The 12,039-nt window shown below is 37.1% G+C and overlaps 1 protein-coding gene across 4 annotated transcripts in view; it reads left to right on the forward strand.

The window, feature by feature from the left end:
- The window catches only part of ADGB (androglobin), a 109,343-nt gene extending 102,554 nt beyond the window's left edge, over positions 1 to 6,789 (forward strand). For 3 of the 4 annotated variants that reach the window (XM_064649067.1, XM_064649064.1, XM_064649065.1), the window contains 5 exons: positions 590 to 745; positions 2,552 to 2,660; positions 3,456 to 3,543; positions 4,561 to 4,744; positions 6,321 to 6,789. In XM_064649067.1, the coding sequence (XP_064505137.1) occupies positions 590 to 745; positions 2,552 to 2,660; positions 3,456 to 3,543; positions 4,561 to 4,744; positions 6,321 to 6,506 (723 nt within the window). In that variant the 3' untranslated portion in view covers positions 6,507 to 6,789. The remainder of the gene's footprint in view (positions 1 to 589; positions 746 to 2,551; positions 2,661 to 3,455; positions 3,544 to 4,560; positions 4,745 to 6,320) is intronic. The other variant, XM_064649066.1, reaches the window with a different exon arrangement.
- Positions 6,790 to 12,039: the final 5,250 nt, after the last annotated feature.

Consider the following 12,039-nt stretch of genomic DNA (forward strand, 5'->3'; position numbering starts at 1 on the left):
TTAAAGCTTCTTCAGATGATACGGTTCACAGAAATATATGCAGCACAGTATCTCGTTCATTGGTCAAACAGCAGAATAGTCTCCTACACCTCAGGCACTACTTACCCTTTGGTTCTGAAGAAGGTATGTGTTAAGGTGCTTCAGAGAGTTTGGGAAGTGATTGGAAAAGAACCTGATAAGAGATAGCAAGGTTTTTTTCTACACCGAAAGCCCACTTAAATATAATAAGGCTTCTAGTAAAAAACCTAGTGGAAGGAAAGAAAAGTTGAGAGGAGGGGAGAGAAGAGGAGGGGAGGGGGAAGGGGAAAAGGAAGGGGAGGAGGAAGAGGAAACAGAAATGAAAAGCAAAGGAAAAGAGAAAGGAAGGGAAAGGGAATGTGGAGGACACTGTATGGGAGTGGGGGAGAAACATGTAAACAAAGTACCTCAAAGAGCTTCCACACATTGCAGAGTAATCTTTCTTTCCTTTGGCAGCCACTCTTTGTGTCATAATGCATGCAAAACTACCAGGATACAAAAACATGACTTCATTCTAAAGAGTGGTAATAGATGTATGCCAGTGAATACATTGTGTTTATGATACTTCCAGCAATCAACTTCGAGCAAACCGTACTGGACTTTACGTGTAGTTAGTGAACAGAAAGAGGTAGACCATCTGGAGATGAAGAAAGACACCCAGAAAGCAGATGAGATCAGAGCCATAAAACAAGCATGGGAGTCTGCAGAGCCAGGAAGAGCTGTCAAGGTAATATCAGAGTGGTATCTTTGCAGTGGTGTCTTCTGCACAAGTTCCAGGAGCTGTTGTGATGGTAGAGCAGTTTCCACAACAAGGACCTTCCTAGGGCTGTCCTCTTCACCACTCTATGGAAGATAGGAAATTTTACACAGTTTAAAGAATTAAAAGTGCATGAATTCTGAGCAGTAATCCAGATCATTTCAGGCCTCTGTAGATCACTGAGACTTTAGATTCTACTTTACAAAACATACAAAATTTTCTCTTTAGAAAGCCTCTTCACAATTGCAAAGCTGCTGCTTGTGACAGATTTAATATTTAACATGAACAGATTCTGTTGAGAAATACACTGCTAAAATGATTTCTCTTGAAGAACTGGCACCTGGTCATGTCACCACTCACACTGTCCCCTGCAGCCAGGATCCTCAAATTCATTCTAGGTTGCAGGTTATCCATGGGCCTGTACGTGTTCTGTATGAATTCACTAATTCAGCTGTCAGCTACAGCTGGATACTTTTGATGTGACATATGCTTAAGATAAAAAAATAATACATGTTCTTTCTACTAAAGCAAAAAATTGCACTGCTAATTCAGAATTGGAAGCATCATTACCACAAAAAAAAAAAAAAAAAAAGAAAAAGAAAAGAACAAAATGTAGTCTTTAAACTATCACCACCATTACCATTGCCCATTGAAGGATTCTCAGCCAGAATCCCCACCTTAGAAGCATTTTGTCTTTTTTATGTTACCTTTCAGAAATGAACCTCAGAAAACCTGAAAGTGTAACTGGAAAGACCCATGTCTAAGTTTTTTTCAGTGTATTCAAAGCTCAAAACTTTTTCTGACAGTACTCTATTAAATGGTCTAAGGAGAGTTGCAGCTCTGCAGTGGTGATTAGTTGTGCTGAGACTGAAATGCAAGTACAGCCTCCTAAAGATTGGAAATGAATCCCATTTGATGTGTAAAGAGTCTCTTCAGAATGCTAGTTCTATCACCACATCCTTTTTTGATCAGAAAATAAACTGAATTGCAACTACAGGGTTCCATTTTGAAAGCCCCTTCCGTCTGTGACATTTTTCTAAAACAGCTATCATTAAGAAAATTGCAGCACATGGAATATGCTAAAAACAAGGTCTAAATTGGGGGCTGCTATCCAGCTTAAGTAGCTTTCTCTCGCCTTTCTTCTTGATCACCCTGCCACAATGTCTGCCCATTCCAGGGGTCACGGACTTTCTAACTCTGGGAATTGGGTGCCTGACTCCAGGGTGACCTTTGTCTTCTGTCCGTTCTGGCAATCTCAGCCCTTAAGAAAATGCCCAATGAGCCAAAGTCACCTTCTGAAAATATATAGAAGTGCTGATGTCTGGTTTTGGCTGTAGAGGTAATTGAGTCTGAAAGAGTTTGCACCCAAAGGTCCCATTTCTCAGGAGGAAGCCTAAATCACCAGGCTTTAGGAGCCCCTAAGAGAAAGTGATATTTCCCTAAGGAGGTGCAGTAGCTGTACATTCAGCTATGAGAGAATCTTGATTTTCAGTTCTGGAGGTTTTGTTTTGAATCCAAATATTATTTAAACTTCCCAGAGATCAATGACTTTCCCGTATTTCACTGGACAGTGATCTTAAGTGTCAAGGTGGTCTTAAGTGTCAATGTCTCAGGACTGATTCACTGGGACCCTGGCATCTTTTCTGATTCCAGCCCCAGGCAGAGTTGCGTACTGCACCCTAATGTTAGGTCTTATTGACCTTCTTTTGAAAATTCTTTGGGATTTAAAGTATGCAGTAGAAGTTTTCTTATCTGGATTAAAACTTTGATTCCTAGGCTTTTCAGGAACGTATGCGTTTTATTAATAAGTGTGCTGTGAGAGATTCAGAGGAGGCCATAGCTGAGACTGAGACCACCAGTGTAACACCTAGTTCAGAAGAAAGAGGTAAGGGTATAACTGTTTTTCAATGTTTTTCAAATATTTCAATTGGTTACTGCTACAGGTAGACTAAGAAGAGAGTTTCTATGAAAGAAAACTACTCCAGTCATCATTAAATCTCATCAGATTTCACAGGCATTTTCAGCACATTCAGAAAAATTAAAAGAATGAAGCATTGGACTAATCACAACACAGCTCAGCCCAGTGCAATGCTTAATATCAGATATGTTATTGTGTCATGATAACTCTATAATAAAATATAGCATGGTTACTATCCATGTGGTTAAAAAACCCTGAGACTTCAGAATACAAATTTTAATATGTCATGAGACCATTTTTCTTTAGACTGGTATTTCCTAAACTAAATGTCTACCCCAAGGGGAATATATATTTTTTCAATCTACAGACAGGACCGGGCAATCAGATTTTTATTGGGATTTTTTTTTAAATAAAAGAATATGATTCCTAGCTGATTATAAGTTGTTCTTGTATTCTTTAGGCACTGCAAATTCAATGTTCTTGTTTAGATTTACAAACTTTCTTGAGTAAAGCGGATGTAGCTAAAATACGTATATTAGTTTCATTTTAGCATATGTGGGGTTTTTGCAGCATGTTTGATTCTATCATGAGTGTTGGAAATAAAAGGGCAGAAATATTATATCCTCTCCAAGCCATATTCCCATTTAATAGTGTATTTTGCTGAGCCAAAAGAAGAAAAATTTATATAAGAATTTAGATGGAGCTCCTAGAATAACCAAATAACCAGGTTAATCTGCTCTGGTTTATATTTTCTTACCACAGGAAAGAAAGCCCCACAAGCAGCTATTGACTCAAGATTACAAAGGGAGAAAAAAAAATGGGAGCTTATAGACCTTAGTCCTTACATGAGGTAAACTGCCTTAGCATAATAAATGTCAAAAGACCTGAATCACTGCACTGCATGTAATGAGTATGTGACATAAACATTTGAAGAATGCACATGCAGGCAAATATACTTATTTCAGTGTTCGTCTTGAAAGGAGCACAAATGAAGTTTATCAGGACATTATGCTAGTTTAAAGTACTGTGTTTAACAAATGCAGTTCAGTTAATAATAATAATAGTTAACAGCTGAAATAACTATATTAATTATATTTCCTATTCAAAAAAACTGTATTGTTTATTACAAGTGTTGACGTGAACTTATCGAGCTATTTACTTGCACCTGAGTGCAAGTTTTTTGCACTTGTACCTGAGTGGGTATTTGCTGCGCTGCAGCTAGAACCCACTTCATGCTTAAGTCCATTGGTATTCAATGTAACATTTCTGCATCTCATTGATTTTCAAAAGACCTTAGAACATGCTGACAAAAATGTCCAAATTTAATTTTAAATTGAAAGAGAAATAGGTGTTATATTGAAGTGAATAACATTGAAACAGTAGAAAATATAGCAAAATATCTTCCACAGGCTTGAATCTTTTAAGCATTTCATTTGTCTTCAAGTCCTTGACTTTGACACTAGTCATTTAAGTCAAAATGTAAAAAATATATTGTCCATTTAGCTGCCATTATGCCAAAAGCAAAAAAAAAAAAAATTACATTTGTCTCAATGCAGAATTATAATATCAAAAACTTCTGGAAATATATTTCTTGCAAATTAAAATAAGTGTTACATGTAGGAGTTTTTCATGTGCTCAAAGATGAGCATTTTTTTATAAATATTTTTAAAATAGACACTCAAATATAAGAAGACCTGGCCTGAGTGTCGTATATAAGCAGAGGAAAAGTGACTCCTTAACCATATCTAACCATACAATGGTGACATTGCCAAATATAAGCCAAATATATGCATATAGGTGTTAAGCAAAATATACAAGACCCAGAGTTGTTTTTGAAATGAGACAAATATCTTTGTATTTCCTTCAGAAAAACAAGGTCTGAATCTGTGCTGAGAAATGAGTCTATTATTCAACAGCAACAGATACGTAAAGAGGAAAAAATTAACCATTTTAGGGAACTTCAGGAGTTGGTTTTGGAGCAAAGACAAAAAGAAGAAAATGACAGAGCTTTATTGAAGCAAAATATACTTGAAATGTATGAGAATCTGCAGGTAGGTTGTCAAGATTACTTTCCAGTAACTATTACTGTGATGTCCACCACTAGGCTGAATATCTTGATCAGCCATCATCAAAACTGTTGTATTCAGTACCAGTAGTTAGAAGCAATGAACAAGCTTGAAATTTTGCTCGGGCAAAGGTTAAAACTGAAAGTTCTAAAGGGAAAAAAACCCAGTACTATACAACCTCCTTAATATGATGTTCTTAGTACTTGCTTGATACAGCTCTCTGCAAAAACACTATTTTAAGAATATCACCATAAAAGGATGGTTATATTGAGCATTTGACATACATGACCAGGTGCATATTAGGTAAAGCATCTCTGGTTTTACTATTTTTTTTGTTATAGAATTGTATAGGCTTTTTAGAAAGTAATTTTGAAAAAAATTATATTGGGGGCGAGTTGCTCTTAATGTGTCTTACAGCAAAGTTAGAGAACACAATTTTCTTGGAGTTTGAATTATTAATCCTTAAAAAAACATGTATATAAAAATAAATTTGGTAGCATTAGGGTAGAATCCATTGTGAGGATTAAAGCAGCCAATTCATTGCACATGAAATTGATACAAATATCTTACAAATTGACTTAACTGTTGAGCATGAACAGGAACAAAATTATTTTTTACACAGTGGTGAAACAATAACCATTAGCAATCAACTGGTGACTATTCAGAGCTCTTAAAGCTGGATAAGAGACAGTAAAAATAATTTTACATCAAATCAACTTATTTACAGAAACCACTTGAAAACATCTTCTTTTTAAGTTCCCAGTGAGCCTGATTTATGTTACACAACTACAGGTCTGCAAGGAGCCACAGTTCTCTAGCAGTGACTGATCCTAATAAGAACACATGTCCAGGTTTTCAGGTGTTGCTATAATTTTGGATTCCTAACATACTATATATTAGAAGGGAATTTTTTTCTCAACAGCAGTTCGTCAACTCTTTCTAGAAAGTATTTCCATTAAAAATGTTTCACAATATGAATTTAAAATGAGAGTTACTTGTGAATATGCACACTGTGCTGATAAGCACTTTTGCAATTTTTTCATCTGTAGACCACAGAGAACCATATAAAGGTATTCAGGAATCCCCATTTTCCAGGATGGAAATGGAAAGGAAAAAGTATTCAGAGGTGTCCAAGTCCCGCTTGCCCTAAGTCTCATTGAAGGTCAATGTGATTTAGGCTCTTTTAGACTCTTAAAAGGCTAGAACTCCTATACGGTTTCAGCATTTCTGACAAGTAGTTTTTAATGGACTCGTTTATCACAGCTAAGCAAACTAGTACTAGTCTATTGCCCTATCCTCCCTTCACATAATTAGCTTATTATGCTAGAAATCTAAAAAGGATTTTTGTGAACTTTCTCTTCTTCTTCATGGTGAAAAGATTGATATAGCTGTTTCCTGTGAGAAATAATAAAAATCCAAGTAAAAAGAAAAGGAGAGCTACTCTCCCTCTACTTACAGAGTCACAGAGTAAAACAGACCAGGAAGGATGCAGTTGCTTGTGATGAAATAAATCAAAATTCATGTGTTAAGAGGGGTGGTATTGTTGTTTGGTTTTGCCTAGGCATCCTTAGATGAAACACGACTCAGAGTTCACAGCATTCGGGAAGCATACAGAAGTAATCTGCTAGAGGCTGAGCTCAGAAAACAAGAAGAACTGGCAGCTCAGGAAGCAGCCTTAAAAGCAGAGAAAAAGAAGAAAAGCACAGACAAAACCAAGCCCAATAAAGGTTCAGGGAAAAAAAAGTAGTTGCTTTTGCTACTAGTGAATTGCATTTAACAGCATGGGAAAGAAAGTTGATATGCAAAGATGAGAAAGAATATTTGTTATTTTGTGGTATATTTGGCTATTATATCACATTTTATCTCTTTGTCTGTTGCTGGTGAAAAAAAAAATGACCAGGTATTCTTTTTAACAAGGCGTTTGCCATTTTGCTTTTCATAAAGCTACTCACTACTATTAAAGTTTGTGTGTTTTACTAGAATAACTTTTGCAATAAAATTTGTATTTCATTTAGACTCTTCTCCCAAAATCAAGTGTCTTTTGTCTTTTTTTTCCCAACCGAAACAGAATCAGTCAAGAATGAATCAGAATTGAAAGAGTGAATGTAACCTGTAAGTTTTGAATGTCATTTGATGTGGCTGCTTAAGTGGATGAAGATTTGTGGAGTTTATCATAATTAGAGGCACACCATGCTTTTCATATGCTGGCACTGGGAGGCTTCCCAAAGCCTGGTCCAGTAGGCACTCACAAGCTTTCTGTAATATCCCTTCCATCATTCTCTGAAGTGTTTTTGAATCTCACAGTAACTCTCTGTAGTGATAAACTCTTGGCACAACCTTCCAAGGCTTGTTAAATGCTTCTAAAAACCCTATTACTCTCTTTTTTTTTATCTTTCCTAAGCTATATTTTGCCTATGGTGGCTTTGCTCAAAGTGACTAATTATAATAGAGTCTCAGCTGGAATTTAAAAATGTTTCTTAAAAGTAGAACCAGTGTGTGAATGAAGTGGCACTCACAGGCCTTTTACACATAGGGTGAAGTATTTCCTCTAAGGTCTTGTTTCTATTAGCATAGAATTTCTGTATTTGGGGTTTTGTCATCAAACACAAAAAAATATGTGCATTCGTACTCACAAGCTATCATTCTGCACTCAGAGACAATGCTCAAAACTCTTACAATGGTAAAAACTCTCTCTAGACCAGACAGAGCTGTTTTAAATATCTTAAGGAATTTTCTGTGTATGTAGTCACAAGCAGAACCTTGGCAAGTTAGACTAAGTGCATACTGTATGCATACTATGTGTCCAGGATGTTTGAAAGCACTTCATTATCTAGGCAAGGTGAGAAACCATGAAACTCCCCTATTTAATGCAAATCAACAATAAATTTTATCCTTTGCATTCTGGCCAGCCACTGGTACTGGCTAACCATTGCATTTGAAACTAGCCTTTCTTCTGTGCCTTAATGACATACCAGATGTTCAGTCTCTGCTAGTTTTGTTCAACTCTGTTTTATCAGCAGCTCACTATGTGGCTTATACTTAACTCACTCCTCTATCAGTTCTGTGATGTCTGTGCTTAGTACATGATCACACCTACACACCTGCTGTGATGCCAATGCCTCCATTCGGCCTCCTGCCTCCCATACATCATAAACTAACTAGCTTGAGTTCTCATGTTTGAAAGGGAAGAATTGAAACCAGAGTCCTAAAACTGCACCGGTGACTTTTATTGCAAAGAGCAGGAGCTAAGTTTTGCTTGGACCCATACAGGCTGCAAATAAAGAGGCTGTCAGTTTTTTGCTATAATTGCTCTTTGTCCTCTCTATTTTGGAATATGGGATATACTGCTTCATAATATTCCATCTTGTTTCCATGGCAATAGCACGTGTTGGTTGTCTTCTCATGTGAATCTCTAATGAGCTTCTGTAGAGGAAGATCAAGCTGAAGTTCTGTTCTTCATGTCACTGTTAGTGCTAGAATGACATTCTGTTGTAAAAATAAATCCAGTTCCAAAAACCAGCATTATCGACATCTGAATGTCAAAAATTCAGCGAATAACCTGCATGATCACAACCCATCCCCACATGTAATGAGCTATCAACTGACTTAAACAGACACAGTGTACTCTGATCTACATTATCAAATCTTGTTCTGACGTTAAACACAATTCGAAGTTTCATAATTTTCTCACTTTGAAAAGTAATGTGGTATCATCAAAATCTGCTGTGTGGTTTGTGAATGTCTCTTTTGGCTCGTTTGTCATTTCAACAACACAGATATGATGAAGGAGTGAATTACTGTCACACTGTTTAATTGCATGTACTTTGGAGTATGTAATGTTTTAAGAGAAGCGCAGTAACAGTTTTACTAAATCCCTACGCATATTCCAGAAGAACAAAATATTCACTTACCTCATAATGGAGCCTGAGAGAGAAAAGGCCTTGTTTGGATTGTGACAAAGAATTTGCATACATAGGACCCAGAAACAGACGACTGATGAAATTTCCTATGCATCTGTTTTACACCAACACAACAGCTTTTTACATGTGCAGTATATATAACAGGCTAAGTTAACATATAATATTATAACAGGCTAAGTTAAAGATGGGTAAAGATGTACAAAAACTGAAGCAAATGTAACTGTATTTCAAAACAGCCATTTGCAGTAATTTAAGAAGCCATCATGTTTAGCACTTTACTGCAAGAAAAGCTATATGTTTTGTTGTAATTGATAGGATTGTTGCCTCCATTGTGTAGACCAAGTTGCCCAGCAGTCAAATTATGTGTTTGCATGAATAAACAATGTTTATTTTTTTACCCTCTACAAGTGAAACAGTTTTTAAGCACCATCATTATATAAAATTTAACCACTCTTTATATCAAAGAAATTTACCAAAATTAAAGCTCTGAAATTTGGATAGTCATGAGTCCTGCTTACACTTAGCTTGGCCATACAAGGCCATATTCAGTAGGGGCATGAAGACAAGTTTTAAATTATGTATTTTCTTACTTAGTGAAGAATTGCAGCAAAGGACTCAAACATAGGGGTCAAGCACTTTACAGAACAGAATAGACAGGGAAAGCTTTTCTAAATCTAGACATGATTGTTCTATCTTTTAAGATAACAGTCATTTTGGAGGTACAATGGTTGCATCACAGCATACTATACCAGGTATTTGGTGGCATCACATCACAGAAGAGAGGGATTGGGGGAGCAGGACCAGGGTTTGAGCAGTTACCTTCTAACATTTCTTGTAGAAAATCTTCCCTGAGAATATCTGTACAATTTTTCACTTACACAGCCTCTCATTTTTGTTCATGGAAGAACTCTGTGTATGAAAAACAGTACCTATAACTATGTTGACCTCCAAATGTTGCAGTTCAATTGTCTTGTGACTTAGAGAGTTGCATACTTCTCCACTGAAATTCCAAATCTGACTTCTGAAGAAGAGCATGGTAGTAGCCATTTCTTTACACAGACAAAGAGAGTGGGGTATCCCAGAAATTCAGAAATCTGAACTGTCTCTGGCAGAAGACTGTGCGCTTCTTACAGAGCCAGTCGCCAATATTATGGTAAGATTTTATGTTTGTGTGATCCCCCCACATTTTAAGAACCTCCAACTCATGAACCAAATACAAAAACTAATTCCAATCTCTGCATTTTAAATGCTATTGAACAGTCTGTTAGTACCCAGTCATTCCTGAGTATTTGCACAAAAAGAAGCAGTTTCAGGAACCAGCACAGTGGACCAGCAATGCATTTTGAGAAACCTTGTGAACTCAGAGTTTAGGGCAAGATTGGAAATATTTTACAATAATTATACTTGGTGATTGACTGGAATTTTGGATATTGATTTAGAGATTATTTAAGGTCGAGTTGCATTTTTTGTAGTGTTAAAACAAAAAGGATTTGTTTATTGTACTCTTGCCTGATTCTCATTTCTCTTTCAATTGAATTATAGCCAGTTATACAAAGGAAAATGCCACTATTCAGTAGAAATTTGTAAAAATTTGGATGGAAAATGCAAATGCCACAGGAGAATTAATACATGTTAGATTGCATTGTGAATAATCCCTACAGAATTTCTCAGAGTTCAGCTTTTTACTTCTGCATTTTAGGAAAAAATGTGGATTCACAGTATGACAGAGGTACCTGAGAAGGAAAATAAGTCTTTGACCTGATAATTCAGTTTAATGGGGATTAACTCTGTAAAGAGTTAATCGCTTGTAATAGTTCTTTGTGGGTGTGTTCTGCAAAGCTTTAGCAGTTTTCACTTCTTGATCAAATGCTTGATCCTTTTCTTTTGACCAGCTATTCTGAACTAGAAAGGATCTCTTTTATTAAAATACATATCTACAGTTACTTTTTAATGCAAGTAGCTTCATTAATCTTCAAATTACTTGTCCCATCTGCTTTGCTTTAATTTGGCTGGCATTTACATAATGAGTTACAGACCAAAAACCAGACCAAGCCTGTTTCAGGTTGCCTTGCTGCTAAGACAAGCAATGTGCTGTGAAACAAGGCTCAGTTCTGAGCTGCCAGTCTGCTCACCCTGGCAATGTGCAATTTAGCCGCTCTGCAAGGTCTCATTTTAATTCAAAGAAGAGGCAGTATTTATGCACATGCACAGCATTTCCCCTCCAAAAGGCAAGAAAAATGTCTACATATTTTGTCTGGCAAAAAACCATAAGAGAACAGCTTTGCATAATCATATGGCATTTTGCAGAATGAAGAAATCTCACTCACAGAGCCCTTTTTTCCTCTCATTCATTTCTGGAATCAGTCCTAATAGATTCACAGTTCAGGTAATGTTTCAATGATTTAACTGTTCTTGTTTGCAGAAAAACAAGATGTTGTTGTCCTCCATCTCAAAGGAGGACAAAGACAGGAAAGAAGCAGAATGCCAGAGGAGGAGAGAAAACAATTTGAATCATATGAAATGAGACAATAGCACAAAAGGAAGATGAAGATGTCATTAGCCAAAATAAGAGAAAATATTATGAGCAGTGGTCAGGTAGGACTCAGGACCTTTGTTTCTGTGGCAACAAGAATGTGGTTAGGGACAGCAGTTCAGGGACTGGCAGGCTATTCTGGGAATGAGATAACATACAGACCCAAGTGTAGCCAGATCTGAATGCAAACTCCTCTGTGAAACCTGAGCTCCTCTGCCCAACACAAGGCTTTCTCCCTAAAGGCAAGCACCAAAATGCTCACTCTTCCATGGGCACATCAGAGGTGTTTACCTTGCACAGGGTAGCCCAGTGGGTGCAGCACAATCCATGGAATGCAAAACCCAGGCTTCTCTTCCCTAAGCCTGTGAAAGCTGGATTCCACGGGGGTGTGTCCACAGACAGGACATCTCAGGTACCTTTCCCAGATACCATGCAATGCTCACAAGATCAAATATAGGGCAAGAGAGATCCTGACTCTGTGTACAAGCCAACTCATTGCAAAGCTGGAACATACAAGGAGGGATACAGCAGCTTCATGTTCAGGGACTTCAGTGAGGTTTAACTTGCTAAAAAGTCATTTATAAGAAATGTCTTGCTAAACAGAAATGACTCCTTTGCAGCCTGTAGTATGTTAGTTTTACTTTCCATCCCATGGCTGGACATTCTACACGGGGCAAAAGACAGTAAACACCAGCTGCAAACTGGTACAGAGGTAGTCAAAGTACTCAGCTGTGGCATGGCCAGAAGCAACCAGAACTACTTCAGATGTACAGAAAGCGCCTGAAAGAACACAAAGGGGCAGTGAAAAAAAATCTATCCTTTGTCTT

This window comes from Pseudopipra pipra, chromosome 3 (assembly GCF_036250125.1).
Source record: "Pseudopipra pipra isolate bDixPip1 chromosome 3, bDixPip1.hap1, whole genome shotgun sequence".
Classification (NCBI taxonomy): domain Eukaryota; kingdom Metazoa; phylum Chordata; class Aves; order Passeriformes; family Pipridae; genus Pseudopipra; species Pseudopipra pipra.